The sequence below is a fragment of the Mesitornis unicolor genome, unplaced genomic scaffold (genome assembly GCF_000695765.1).
Source record: "Mesitornis unicolor isolate BGI_N332 unplaced genomic scaffold, ASM69576v1 scaffold22777, whole genome shotgun sequence".
NCBI lineage: Eukaryota > Metazoa > Chordata > Aves > Mesitornithiformes > Mesitornithidae > Mesitornis > Mesitornis unicolor.
Window position 1 is genome coordinate 40,732 of NW_010198709.1, and position 13,077 is coordinate 53,808.

The window sequence follows — 13,077 nt, forward strand, 5'->3', positions numbered from 1 at the left end:
AGTGCTTCTGAAGAGTTCAATGTATCTTTTCCCCAGCAAGTCCTTATGCTTCTTCAGTGCATTTTGTGCATATTCCTCACAAGCAAACAACACAAAGGCATCCCCTGTTGGCCTGCTGTCAGGGTATGTGACAAACAGGACTCCCTCCTTTCCTCCTGTTACAGGGCAGTGCTGGCCAAAGAACGTTAGCACTTCTTCTGTTGTTACATTGAAAGGAAGACCTCGCATCCTGACAATCACTTGGTTTTCTTTCGACAAGAACTGTGCAACCTCATTGGAAGTGCCTTTAACAAAAAAGTAGTATAGAGGGACTTAAGTCTAGATGGCCACATAAAATCATGAGCAAGTCTGGCAAAGTTACTCCCTCCTTACAGATAGTTTTTGAGCAGGTAGAACAATATTTGCCTTCAAAGTCAGGAAAGCTGTCCCTCTTTGATAAACTAAATGCCTTGCATATGACACTTCCCATAAAAGTCTAATAACGTTACTCCAGCATTTGGAAGATATTCCTCCTTATTCAAAGGGGAATCAGTACTTAATTGTTCAGAGCCCAAGGAAAGCAGAGTCTGCAAAGCTCTTGCATGAGCTCTGTGCTATTGTGCACCGTGCCTTTCCAACTTACAAATACCTTTGGCATGCTCTGAAGCCATAAGATACAATAACCAAGTACTCAGGCCATTGCACTGGGAAAGAAAGCTGGAAGGGCATGTTGAAGACAACTCAGGAATTTTAGCCTATCCTGATAATACTGTCAGCCTGCCAATTCTCCTTTCAGTATCTCTAGAAGACCACTGATGCTCATGCTTCTAACACTACCCTAAACAAATCTAGCTGCAAGCCAACTTTGCATCTTAATGCAGTCCTTTCACTTACAGCTAGCTCATTCTGCAAAGAAGTTGGTTGTGCCAGAGACACCATTTTCCCCCAGTGTCAGTATGCAATGTCTTTAAATGGTAAAAACTATAACCAAACCTATCAATTAAGTTTGACAGCAAAATAGCCTCTCCCACTCTAAACCCTCAGCCTCAGACAACCAGTTAGGCATTTACAATCCTGAAAACAAATCTCTGTCACGAACCAACAAGGTCTTTAAGGAAGTATTATAGATACATAACAGCTTATTGGATCTTAACTCAAATTCTGTATGCTTGCAGTCATAAAGGGGGAGAAAAGAGACCATGGGAGAATGTGTAGAGCAAGTTTTGCAGCTGTCCAATTCAAGGCTGCAAATATTTCAGTATTTCTCCCTAAATAAGTATTCTTCTTAAATTCCCCCTTTAGTTTGAGACAAAGATTTGAAGAAAATCAGTTCCATAAATCCCTTGTTGTATGTAAAAGCAGATATCACAATGTAAACAAGTCTCCACAGCAACTGCAGTCATACTGTTTTGAAAAACTACTCCAGTTTTGTTTTTCAGCAATCAATAACATTTAGGTCCCTTCAGTTAAGAAGGTGATTAAATTAAATTTATCTGCAAAATTACCTTGCTTGATCAAATCCTTATTTGATAAGCTGCTAGAGAATGGCAAGAATGTAGGAGAGAGAGATGGATAGATAAATCCTGGACTGTTTCAGACTGCTGCTAGCAGAGTACATAATAATCAACATACCAGCCAACTACTTGTTCAAAGAAAGAAAATGAAAGGCCACATCCAACAGGAGCAGTTTACATCTGAAAGTTAGTTACAGGTGCTGATGGAACAAACCCTCCCTTCCAATCCCCTAAAAATTACCTCCTGCAATTTTAAGAAACTCTTCCCCTGTTGCCTTGTATACCTAAGGAAAAAAAAGAGAACATGTGATTGACATGTTATTTTCACTCCTGTAGAGAAGAGGATTTCAAAGCCAGTGTCACACACCTCAATGTAACGATTCCCCATGTGATGCTTGTGCCTTTGCAGTGCTAGATCTCTATGCTCTTCACTTACGAACCTCACGAGAGCCTCCCCATTCCTTCTACCTTGGGCATTCAGACAGAGTGCAGCACCTCCTCTGCAAGATTTAAATCAAAAGAGAGAAAAATCCATAAGCAATGAAGATGAAGCACAAAAAAAGTAAAGGTAAATTCTTAGCTACTGACTTGGCAATATTTAGGCCTTTGAAGAATCTTGCTATGTCCTGGTCAGATGACTGCCATGGCAATCCTCTTGCTCGGATAACAGCGTTGTCATCCACAAGTTCCATCTTGCTGCTGCAGGCACAGAAAGGAGTAATGCAGAGACACCTGACTGCAGTAGCTGTCACACACCACCCTCCCTGCCTGTCACCTGTGCTCCAGGGACAGGCTTCTGCCCCTGGTCTGTGTCTGCTGGATGGCACTGCTGGGGCAGTGAGGACTAAGTGCCACCACCATCCAAAGCCATGGCACATGTCTCTCTGCAGAATAGCTGCACTGTTAAGGTGCCCGTTTCCCAGCTCCCCTTTTCTTGCTTCACCCCATTTGCTCCTTGAGCTCTCATCTCTTTGATCGTGTTCCCAACTTAATCCCTGCTCCTGATGTACCAACAGTTTGTGCTTCTCCACTGTCTGAACAGGGTTACTGGTATAAAATTAAGCACTTGCTATTCTAATCCTAGCTGGGTGGAAATTGACACAGAACAGTTAGTTGTAACTGAGGTTAGTGCTTATTATTTGCACTGTAACAGTGTTTAAGAGCCAGTCACAAGCCAAGACCAAATCTGTTCAGGGTTATACTCAGCACACAGACTCCTGCCCAGAGTCTAGCCTTCACATTGCTTGTTCAGGCCATCACTGTGCTACTAGAGACTAATATAGCTACAGGCTACACCGGCTGCTTAGCATGGGAATAGTTCAGCCACAGAAAGCCAGGTTTAATTGGTCATTACCACAGTCTCTTTTGTTCTCCTACTTGTTAAAAGTGCCATGTACAACAAAACGCTCACATCTACTCAAGGCTGCCTTTCTGGCTATTGCAAGGACAGGTTTTTGCACAGAAGAGATTATGGATTGATTAAGCAGATGAAGTGTTGTTCAGCAGCAGAGGACTCCCTCTACAAAAGAGCTGCGGTATGCTGTCCAATAGGAAGGTCATGTTTCTCACTCGTATTTTAATCTCTCAAGTGGCATTTCTGTAGCTGTCTGTTCCAAACTATTCATCTTTGCCTCCTAATTCTGTACTTCTCACTATCACAAATAAGATGGGAATCTTCTACTTCATAACAGGATTTTGTTAGTAAAAAAGAAAAGCTTAGAACAATGCTAAAACAATTTCTGAGCTAATCTCACTAGATACTTTCTGCCAATATTGGTGCATTCTTTTCTTGCTTCCTTTGGCTTAGAAGTGCTGGCATAACTACCATTAGGACAGTTCCTTAATCTGGAAGGAGGAAGTAAATATTCTTGCAAGATGGGAGTATAAATAAGGCCAGTTTGACACTAGTCTCTTGTGATACTGCAAGGGGAATATCCAGCAAACCACTGAGAAAAGTCTGTATTTGTACATAGAAAAGCATGATTACATGTTTAAAACAAACAAACCAACCAAAAACCAAACAGCAAAGCAGTCAAAAGTAGATAAAGCTTTATGTTTATACATATTTGGGGAAAAGACAATCATAGCTTAAGCAGTTTACTGGTAGCACGGTATCTTTATGGAAATGTTTTTTCACTATAAAAACCTCCATGATGTGTATTCATTAACTGTGAAGCCAAGTGCAGGAAGAGTGTAAGAGTTTCTACCAATAGGGTTACTTCTGAAAAAAAATGCTTATATTTTTTGTTAGTAGCACAGCACACAACACCCATAATAAGCACTTATTAGCAGAACCCAGAACTATCAGCAGCTAACAGGCAACACTGAAGCCTAGCAAGAAAACTGGCTTGCATTTGATCATAGATTATCTGTCCTCTTTCCCACTTAAAGCATTTAATTGATATCCACAGCAGTGGCAAGATAAATAAAAATAATAGTGACAGCTATTTGCAAATTATGAATACAGAGAACTACAACTTACATAAGCAGTGTCTTTTTCTTAAAAAAAAAAAAAGAAGGTGGGGGGTAAGCAGGGCACAAGAAGAGGGAAAAGGTACTTACCAAGGTCCACTTTCAAATTTGTAGTTCACTCTTTCTGGATCTGAAAATCGGTGATCTATGAAGTACAGCACAAGTTATTTTGTTTCTCCTCAGTATACAAGACAAGGAAGAAGAAAACAAACAAGCAACAGAGAAAACTTGTTCATCACAATCACTTACTGTATGGTTCAGATATTAGTTTTAGAATAATATTCCCCATATCTTCAACTTGAGAGGCTCCATAGGGAAATGCTAGACTGTTCTTGTCAAGATTTAAATCTTTATGCTGGAGTTAAGTCAATTATCACCAAACAAATTTCTAATTGGTTTCCTGTTAGAGCAACAAGCTTTCATGTTATCCTTGATGGTAAGTCACTTCTCAGGGGAAGATTTAATCCATTTTCCTGCTGGGATACATTAGCTGTTCTGCCTTGGCCTCTTAACTACTGCCACCTGCGGGAGTGTGAGGTCACTCCAGAAAATGTCTGGAGACATGAGACCCCATAACAAGGTCATGAATATTTAATATAGTCATGCATTATGTATGTTTGACAGACAGATACACTTTTGCACACAGAAGAGGCTGGAGTCCCGTCCTCTTTAATTAACATCTTCTTTAATCTCTAGGGGAAGATTTGAGGAATGAGGAGAAGCAAACCATCAGCTAGAAGCTTCAGAAGTAGGACAATATACCACATGCTTTCTGAACAAGTAAATCCCAAAGTAAAATAAATACCTTACCCATCACTTTGACAAAATTCAAAAGTGGTACCTCATCTAAACCTCGCGTATTAGAAGTTACAACCTGAGTTTGTGCTGTTACACAGAAGCATTTTGAGAATCTGGTAGGAGTGCACCATTGTAGATAACCAAGAGACAAAACAGAACTCCACAATCTACTTTGATCTGAAGTATTTTGGAAGATGTTAGCAAGGATAACCTCTCCTGCCAATAGACAGCAGGAAGTGTTCTGTCCTGGAAAGAGGCTGCAGAATGACCAGAAAAATAAACCCCACGTTCATAAAGGGAGTCTAATTTAAGTTGTGCATACGATCCTTTTTTCGCAGACCTTTAAACAGAGTTTACGATTATATCTCTCCTGCTTCTTGTCATATTTGGCCCTCCCTAGCAACAGTCTACAGGCCTATAACATTACTTGCAACTCTACTCCATCATTTAAAGCAAAATTTTAAAAAGATCTTTTTACTCACATCTTCTTTGATGAGTGTAGGGTAAAAAAAAATCAAGAACAGAACAAGAAGTGAAATATAAAGTAGTCTGGAAATGGGACTTGCTTTTTTGACTTCTCTTATCACTTTGCATCAAGACTTTAAAGCAAAACTGAGAGTTTCTTAGAAAAGACCTATCCTGGCATGGCAACACAGTAACACAAGACATTCAAAACAGTCAAATGCACCAATACATTAGACATATTTCAAATGCTCAAAAGTCTGCATTTTGGTGCTCAAAAATTGCTCCTCAGACCAAGGTAGCAAGGTTCCTCTTAACAGGTAAAAAAGGGGGGAGGGAAGAAAAAAAAAAGCTTTCTCCATGTAGATCTGAGCACATTTTGAGTTGACATATGCCTACTTGAAGGGCAGGGAACAGAAGAACAAATTCTGTTAAAAATAGACACCGCACACCAGCTTTGTTGTATCTCATCAACAGGGGAGGCAGGACAAATTTGACTGTGAAATAAAGTCTTCCTTATTATTTGTGGGATGACTGCAAGTCACTCTTACAAAAGAGATTTTTTTTTTTTTTCAAGTTTAACTATTATCTTGTTGTGATATGAAAAATAAGTTCAAGTGAATTAATGAACTTCTCTTCTACAGCAAGGAAAAGAAAGCTGCTGTGCCAACACAATACGCTTTGTTGCTCATTTGATTTTGAGGCTTTGTTGGTTTTAAGTGTGCATTGCAGTATGGAAGGTGAGAGAATGGTGCTTAGTCTTAAAAGAACATTTGAAGTTTAAAGGGAATGATCATAGCATATAAAACCCAGGAAAATTTCAACAGTGATCCTTCCCCTCCAACTGCATGACTAAATACAGTTTGCTAACCATTACCATTACTCTCCCTCCCAGTACCTTCTCTGGAGTAAAGTTGTGAGAACATTAAGCAGTTTTCTTTAAAACCAAGCCGAAAATCCTGAACAAACCATAGGAAACAATCCCAAAACACAGCTTAAGAGACCATCAGTATTTACGACAACAAGGAACTTCGTCATTGCAGTATCGCTTCCTAAGCTGTACACTCAAGCTCATCTCCTCCCCTGCCTCTTGGGGAAGCAGGATTGAAAAGAAAAATAATCAACAGACTCTCTTGCAGAGGAGGTGCCTAATCAGCACCACACAGATGTTTCTGGGCACCTTGTGTATCAGAGCAGAGGAGTGCTTCTCCTCCTTTTCCTGACACCATTTCCCCTGCAGCATCTAACAGCTCCGTGCTGCGCTTACGCAGCCTCTTGCCCATAGAGGCAACCAGAAGCTGCTGAAGGTGCAGGTATTCTAATCCTGGTCTTGCCTGAAGACATTTTTATGAAGACTTTTGGAAATGTTTTCTTTCCTCAGTAAAAGTCAAATGACATTGGGCAGGAGTTTCAATAGGTATTACAGCAGAGGACATGCATACACATGTGCACACATATGCACTTGGCTGTTAGACTGTGCTGTCAAAACCAAAGATACATTTGAGTATTTCCTTTTTGCAGAGCCAAAGATCGCTACAAGCAATCAGCCACCAGAGAGAAAAATGCAGCAGTGTGAAGGAGCTGGGAAATCTGAAGCAAGGCTATCACACAAAGAAAACAAACAACTCCCCCACCTCACATTCATTTTCTTCAGAAAAATACCATTGCAGATATTGATCAATGGGAGATCTAGTTCTTAGAACTGCCCTAGTGTCAATAGAAGTTGGTACCAGGTGTTCAGACACATGGAGTCAGCTGTGCCAAGGAACTCTAGACTAATATAAACATAGTGGGAGGGGAGAAAGACAGACAGACATCAACATCACACCTTCACCTCAGATTAACTAGAAGCAAGGTTTTAGGCAAGATTGGAGAAGAAAACGAATAGTTTTCTGCATATGTAAGAAGCATGCTAATAATATTAACTGAGTGTAAACCTGAATTCTAATGAACAATATTGACTCTATACAGATGGACTCCTGCGAATGGAAGCACTAGAAATTATGGACACGGGAAAAAGCTGTTGATGGAGTAGTCTTTATAAATAACACCCCTCGTTCTGTGAAGAGATAAGAGACCACACCTCAGTTTGTGTACAGCAATATTTAAAGGTTGTCTCTTCTAGGCAACTGGAAAGAGTTAATTGCAGTGGATAAATCCAAGTTCACATTTAAAGAAGTGTTAAAAAACAGACCTGGCTATCTAAAGCTACTAATACACAATAGCATGTAAACATACATTCTAAATGAAGCAACAGGCAATAGACACTCCCAAATAACAAGACAGGATGGGAAACTAGGAGCTGCTTAATCTTGCTATACAGCTGCAACACTCAGCAAGTTAGTAAACGGGGTGGAGAGTAAGGCATATTCCACATCAGAGTTGTCTATAAAACACAGAAGAAATTTCTAAACAATTTCCTCAGATTCATGACCACAGCCTCACCCACTGCTAGTGCGCTCTGACTTCTTCCCTCCAACTGTCTCTTCCTTTTCTCAGTCTCTCAACTCCTTTCTTAACTATAACAAAAGAAATACTGAACTAACTTAGCTCTGAGATGACATGACATGAACTTGTATTGCAATTGTGTTCTCCACTGATCCTCTTCCACCTTTGCTCTGTTTTTAAGTCTCTTCAGGCAGAAGATTACATCTTTTTAAATATTACCTTGAATAAAGGTAATCTGATATTACCCAGTTCCTGGGGTACTATCACAGGAAATACAAACAGCAGTATGCAAGAGTCTCAGGCAATACCCAATAGTGGTATTTCTCTGCCCAAGTTAAATACTATTGCTTATAACTGTGCTCCACATCATTACTTTCAAGACACCCAGGTTAAAAAAAACAAACAAAAACAACCACCAAACAATAGGAAACCCAACAAAACAAAAACCACTGACGTTTCAGTTTCAGCATTGCAGTCTGCAGACTGTCTCCAGCATATTAAGCAGACTGTTCTGAAGTATGCCTGTGTTTCTACTGACAACATCCAACAGATACTCCTAGTAAGGAGTTACTGTCACAAACCCAGTTGAGAAGTGAGTGGAGCAAACCACGCACTGCAGGAAGCAAGAGCTATTTGCCATTTAATGACTTCTGCACACCCAATCTCGAGGCAAAGGATGAGTCTTCTGCAGACCGAATACTAATAGTCATGCAAGCTTTGTTCACTCCACCCTGGAGGCACTCACAGCAATGAAAACTGGCTCAGCAAGCTTTGCAAATCAAGAAGTGCAGCAAGCATGGGAGGTGCAGAGGGTGCAAGAACAGCCCTGCTCCTTCTGTATACTTAGACACATTAAAAAAGCCTAGATTGACAGACCCAAGTTCCTTTCTCTGCCAGAACATGATCGTTTCTCTCAAGTTTTTTGTTACTCGAAATTTCTCATCATTGTCCTGCTGTTGCTACTCTTACACAATACTGACTAAAGAAAGTCTGCTATAAGACTGTCTCCTACACCAAAACCTGTTTTGAGTCCATAAGTCAGGCAGCAGTAGCACCCAGAGATAACAGTTAAAACTAGTCTCAGTTCTTCCTTGCTCCTTCAAATTCCATGGCATTTTAAACATTTCCCTTAAATTAAAATGAATTAGTGGCTGTTATTAATTTTTTTTTGGGGGGGTGAGGAGGAAGATGTAAAGCTTCACCTGAGCTCTCAGATTTGGAATGGTATCATTGTTGTACACAATTTCAAGTAGTTTGCTAAAAGAGTAAGTCCCAAAAGTACTTGCTAAAGGAAGAATAACCTAGCCAGATATTTGGTTTAATATCTCTATGCTCTTTTTCAAGCCTGTGCTTCTCTCATCTGCAAGAAATACATAGCCAAGCACCAACTATCCAGTGTGTTATACACTGGAATATATATCTTGAATTGACTGTGCACTACAAAATCATCTCCCTTGACTGCTGGGAGCACATTCTCCATTGACCTGCATTGGATAACATTTAAACAACAAATCAAAATAAAAGCTTTTGAAAGACTCCCAGTAATTTAAATGACTGTATAATGCCCAGCTTTCTCCTAACTCTTTCAAATCACACAAGTTTTCTCTCACTGTTCACAACCATCTTACACACAGATAAATGGAGATGTAAGTACATGAAGGGATGTGCCCCAAAATCATTCTACCCTTGCTCCTACTAGTTTGTAAATGCAGGTCTTCTTTAGTCAGTACCCTACCCCTTAACCCAAAACCTTCTATCCTCACCAAATGCTAATGAACCTGGCTCAGTATAGTTTGTATGGCACAAATCATGGAAGATTCCCTTCATGCAGCCCCTTCAGATCTATACTTTCTACAAGAATAACAAGAACTTGGTCAGAGCCTCTGCACTAATCTGCAACTTCATTTGAAGCAACTCCATTTGGTTTTAATTTGGTTTTGTGCCTCCTGCCCCATATCCACTTCAAATCCAAACAGCTTTTCATTTAGGTATTTTATTTTCTTTGCTACATAACAGTCTCAGGAGGAGAGTAGCTGTCCCACTTACATAAAGAAAAAAAAAATCTCTGCACAACACTGTTCTAACTAGTCTGTAGATTTAGCACCTGCTTCAACTTTTTTTTTTAATCCCAAGCATGTCCAGACTCTCCAATTGCAATTAACTCATACAGCTTCTCACACCAAGGAGATTAAGTTGGTACATTTCAGCAAGGCGAGGAAAAAGAAAATTATTGTATTTGCCAATAAAAGGAAAACAAAAATTATTTCACCTTTTTGGTCTTTGCATTCTCTGCCCCAAACATTCTCCAGCAATACAGAGCAGAGACAGTTAATTTCAGCCATGCTGCATAAACATAGCAAATGGACAAATAAGAGCAACAGCAGTTACAAAACAAGACAAACCACAAAGTTTGATATAAAACCAGAATGAAGTTATTTAGGTTTCCATACCTTAAGAAACATATTGGATAGAGAAATCAGACTCGGTCAGTCTATCCAAATGCTCTCGGCCTGAGCCTCTAGGAACTGGGAGGAAATATCATTGGCAACAGCCAAAACCACCCTCAGGTGGTACTTCAGGGGCTTCCTGACAGTTGGGTAATGCAGGGTGGTCCACTCTCCTCTCTCAGCAGGCAGGGAGTACATGGTTTGTCACGGTGTCAGCTTACCAGTGACACTCCAGGTGGCTACAGTCGCATGGCTATTTCCACAGTGGCAAGATGTGCACCAGGCATTCACCCAAGGAGAAAGCAAAGGCATCTCTTCAAAAGAGCCAAAAGAAGTAATTTGCTTTAATTAATTTCTTCAGCTCACATCAAAGCATCTCTAAACAGTGTATTAAGTTTCTGACCATAACTTTAAGAAGCTAAAACTGTTCAACACAAGCATTTGTTTTGCTTTTCTACATGAAAATCCACACTCTTACACTAAGTGTACTGCTTTGCTTCAGAGTATGGGGAGAAGGGATTTCTGTCCCTTCACTAGGGGAGATCGTTCTTAATTTGCAGATGGCAAAGCAGAACAGACAGCTGCCAGTATTTAACGTTATGGTTCACAGAATCTTAGGAGTTGGAAGGGACCTCGAAAGATCATACAGTCCAACCCCCCTGCCAGAGCAGGATCACCTAGACCAGGTTGCACAGGAACGTGTCCAGGTGGGTTTTGAATGTCTCCAGAGAAGGAGACTCCACAGCCTCTCTGGGCAGCCTGCGCCAGTGCTCCGTAACCCTTACAGTAAAAAAGCTTTTCCTCATATTCAGATTGAGCCTTCTACGCTCCAGCTTGCACCCATTGTCCCTTGTCCTGTCATTGGCTGTCACTGAGAAGAGCCTGGCTCCTTCCTTCTGACACTCACCCTTTACAAATTTATAAACATTAATGAGGTCACCCCTTAGTCTTCTCCTCTCCAAGCTAAAGAGACCCAGCTCCCTCAGCTGCTCCTCATAAGGGAGATGCTCCACTCCCTCGATCATCTTTGTGGCTCTGCACTGGACTCTTTCAAGCAATTCCCTGTTAAGCACAGAAAGTTTCACACAGATATTTTATGTCCCTTGACACAGGTACAAAGCTCAGGCAATGCTAGTTCTGCAGTGAAAGGCCAGAATGATTCAGAAGCCACGGACTTTTGCATCTGCAAGATACCAGCTTTTAATGGCAGCCACTCTACGGACACAACAAGCTAGTCAGAGGAAAAAAAGTTATTAAAACAACAACCACCACCAACAAAAAAAATAAACTAAAATAACTCAAATTCCTTTATCCCTCCTTGCTAGCTAGCTTTTGTAGTCACTGCTTCAGTAGGGAAGTCAAGTATTTTCCATGTCCATTAGTATGTTTGAGACAAAGACTGGAGCCTGCCTCAAGAGGGGAGACTGACAGGGAAGCAAGGAAGAAGGCACAGCCAAATTATTCACAGCCCCAGTTTCAGCTCTGGTAATTGTACATGGCATGCAAACAAAATTGAGCTAAGACTAGCAAAGAGTCAGACAAAACTAGGTTACAGACCACTTAAGACTATCCAGAAAGTAATTTTAGTCACCCTTGTCACTCAGAATGGGAACAGGTACTGATGACTGCATCGTACTGCCAGCCTAGCCTCACCTTGCAAGGTTTAACATGTACAGCTTCCATGAGACTGAATATCACATGTGCCAACAGCATCCCTGCCTTAGGTTCACTCCTGAATCTACTACAAGTTCACATCAAGAATAACCATTCCCACTCCTAAAAACTAAGATGGTCTCCCAACATCCACTCTTACCTAGAAATAAAATAGAAGTCTAACTGATGCAATGAGCAACCTCACAGATTTAGTAGGATTCATATCAGCGATTTGAACAAATGTGGCAGTTACACTAAACTGCAAAGATTAAAGATACAAAACTATAAAGGTAGTAAAGAAAATTTAAAGAAATCAAGAAATATGGGATTTTCCCCATGGGAGCATGTATCCTCATGTACTTTTATCTTTATCTTTGTGAGAAAGCTCCATACAACTCCGAGTTACTCATTGAAGTTATACCACCCCTAAACAGTGTTGCAAGCATTACTCACACCCCTTTGTCCCAAAATTCAGCCAAAGCTGTAACACCAGTAGACACCAACACTGTTAAAAGGATACATTCTGTCATGGCTGCAACATGGAGTTTGCTAACGTCCGGTGAGCCAGGGCAACACTTCTTGAACTCTTTCCGTAAGTCAAAAAAGGAGTAGAAGCATTCAGGCAGTAAAATATTCTGTAAAAGGACAAAGTTACTACTGTCAGGTAGGGCAAGTTTAATCTACTTTATCTTTAGATACCAAACTTTTAAGTATTTCCTCATAATGGGTAGGAAACACAAACAGCCTTTGCTACAGAGAAACTCACATAGCTCTTCTTAGCCACGTAAGTATGTTTATAAACTTTTTTGATTAAGTAGCTTCCTCTCTATGTGTTTTAAAAAGAGAAATGTGCTTTTTCACTGCCAGAGAAACATTTGCTATTATTAGTGCCTCAGATCCAATGCATATTTAGGAGAGCAAATGCCTGCTATTGAAACATTTATCATCAATTCTCATTTCCAATTTTAACTGTAAAAAGCCAGAGGGCACTCAGTTCAGTTTATAGAGCCAAGCAAATTTTGCAAGAATAGCAGAAGACTTTGATTTATAGACGAGGTTGAGTTTTCAGAATAGTCACACTTAAATTTTTATTCCCTTAAAAAAAACCTTTAAAAATAAAAAAACCCAACTATATGCAGATGAGGGTTTGAGATGGTACAAAGGCTGTCAAGTCTATGTATGGTATCTGCTTTAATTGCAGTATCTGAAGCCAGGAGCAAGTTATGTAGCCCACTGGTAGTCAATAAAACCCTTTTCATCCCAACGCTACATCTACCACATGCCTTTTTTTGGAGGGGGGGAGG

At 40.3% G+C, this 13,077-nt stretch overlaps 1 protein-coding gene across 1 annotated transcript in view; it reads right to left on the minus strand.

Moving 5' to 3' along the window:
- The window catches only part of ESRP1 (epithelial splicing regulatory protein 1), a gene marked incomplete at its 5' end in the record, with an annotated part of 18,690 nt that extends 6,282 nt beyond the window's left edge, over positions 1-12,408 (minus strand). The window contains 7 exons of the mRNA XM_010189236.1: positions 1-284; positions 1,735-1,777; positions 1,861-1,993; positions 2,082-2,192; positions 4,056-4,110; positions 4,215-4,313; positions 12,294-12,408. The exon at positions 1-284 is cut by the window's left edge and continues 7 nt beyond it. Of these exons, the coding sequence (XP_010187538.1) occupies positions 1-284; positions 1,735-1,777; positions 1,861-1,993; positions 2,082-2,192; positions 4,056-4,110; positions 4,215-4,313; positions 12,294-12,408 (840 nt within the window). The remainder of the gene's footprint in view (positions 285-1,734; positions 1,778-1,860; positions 1,994-2,081; positions 2,193-4,055; positions 4,111-4,214; positions 4,314-12,293) is intronic.
- Between the last annotated feature and the right edge of the window lie 669 nt (positions 12,409-13,077).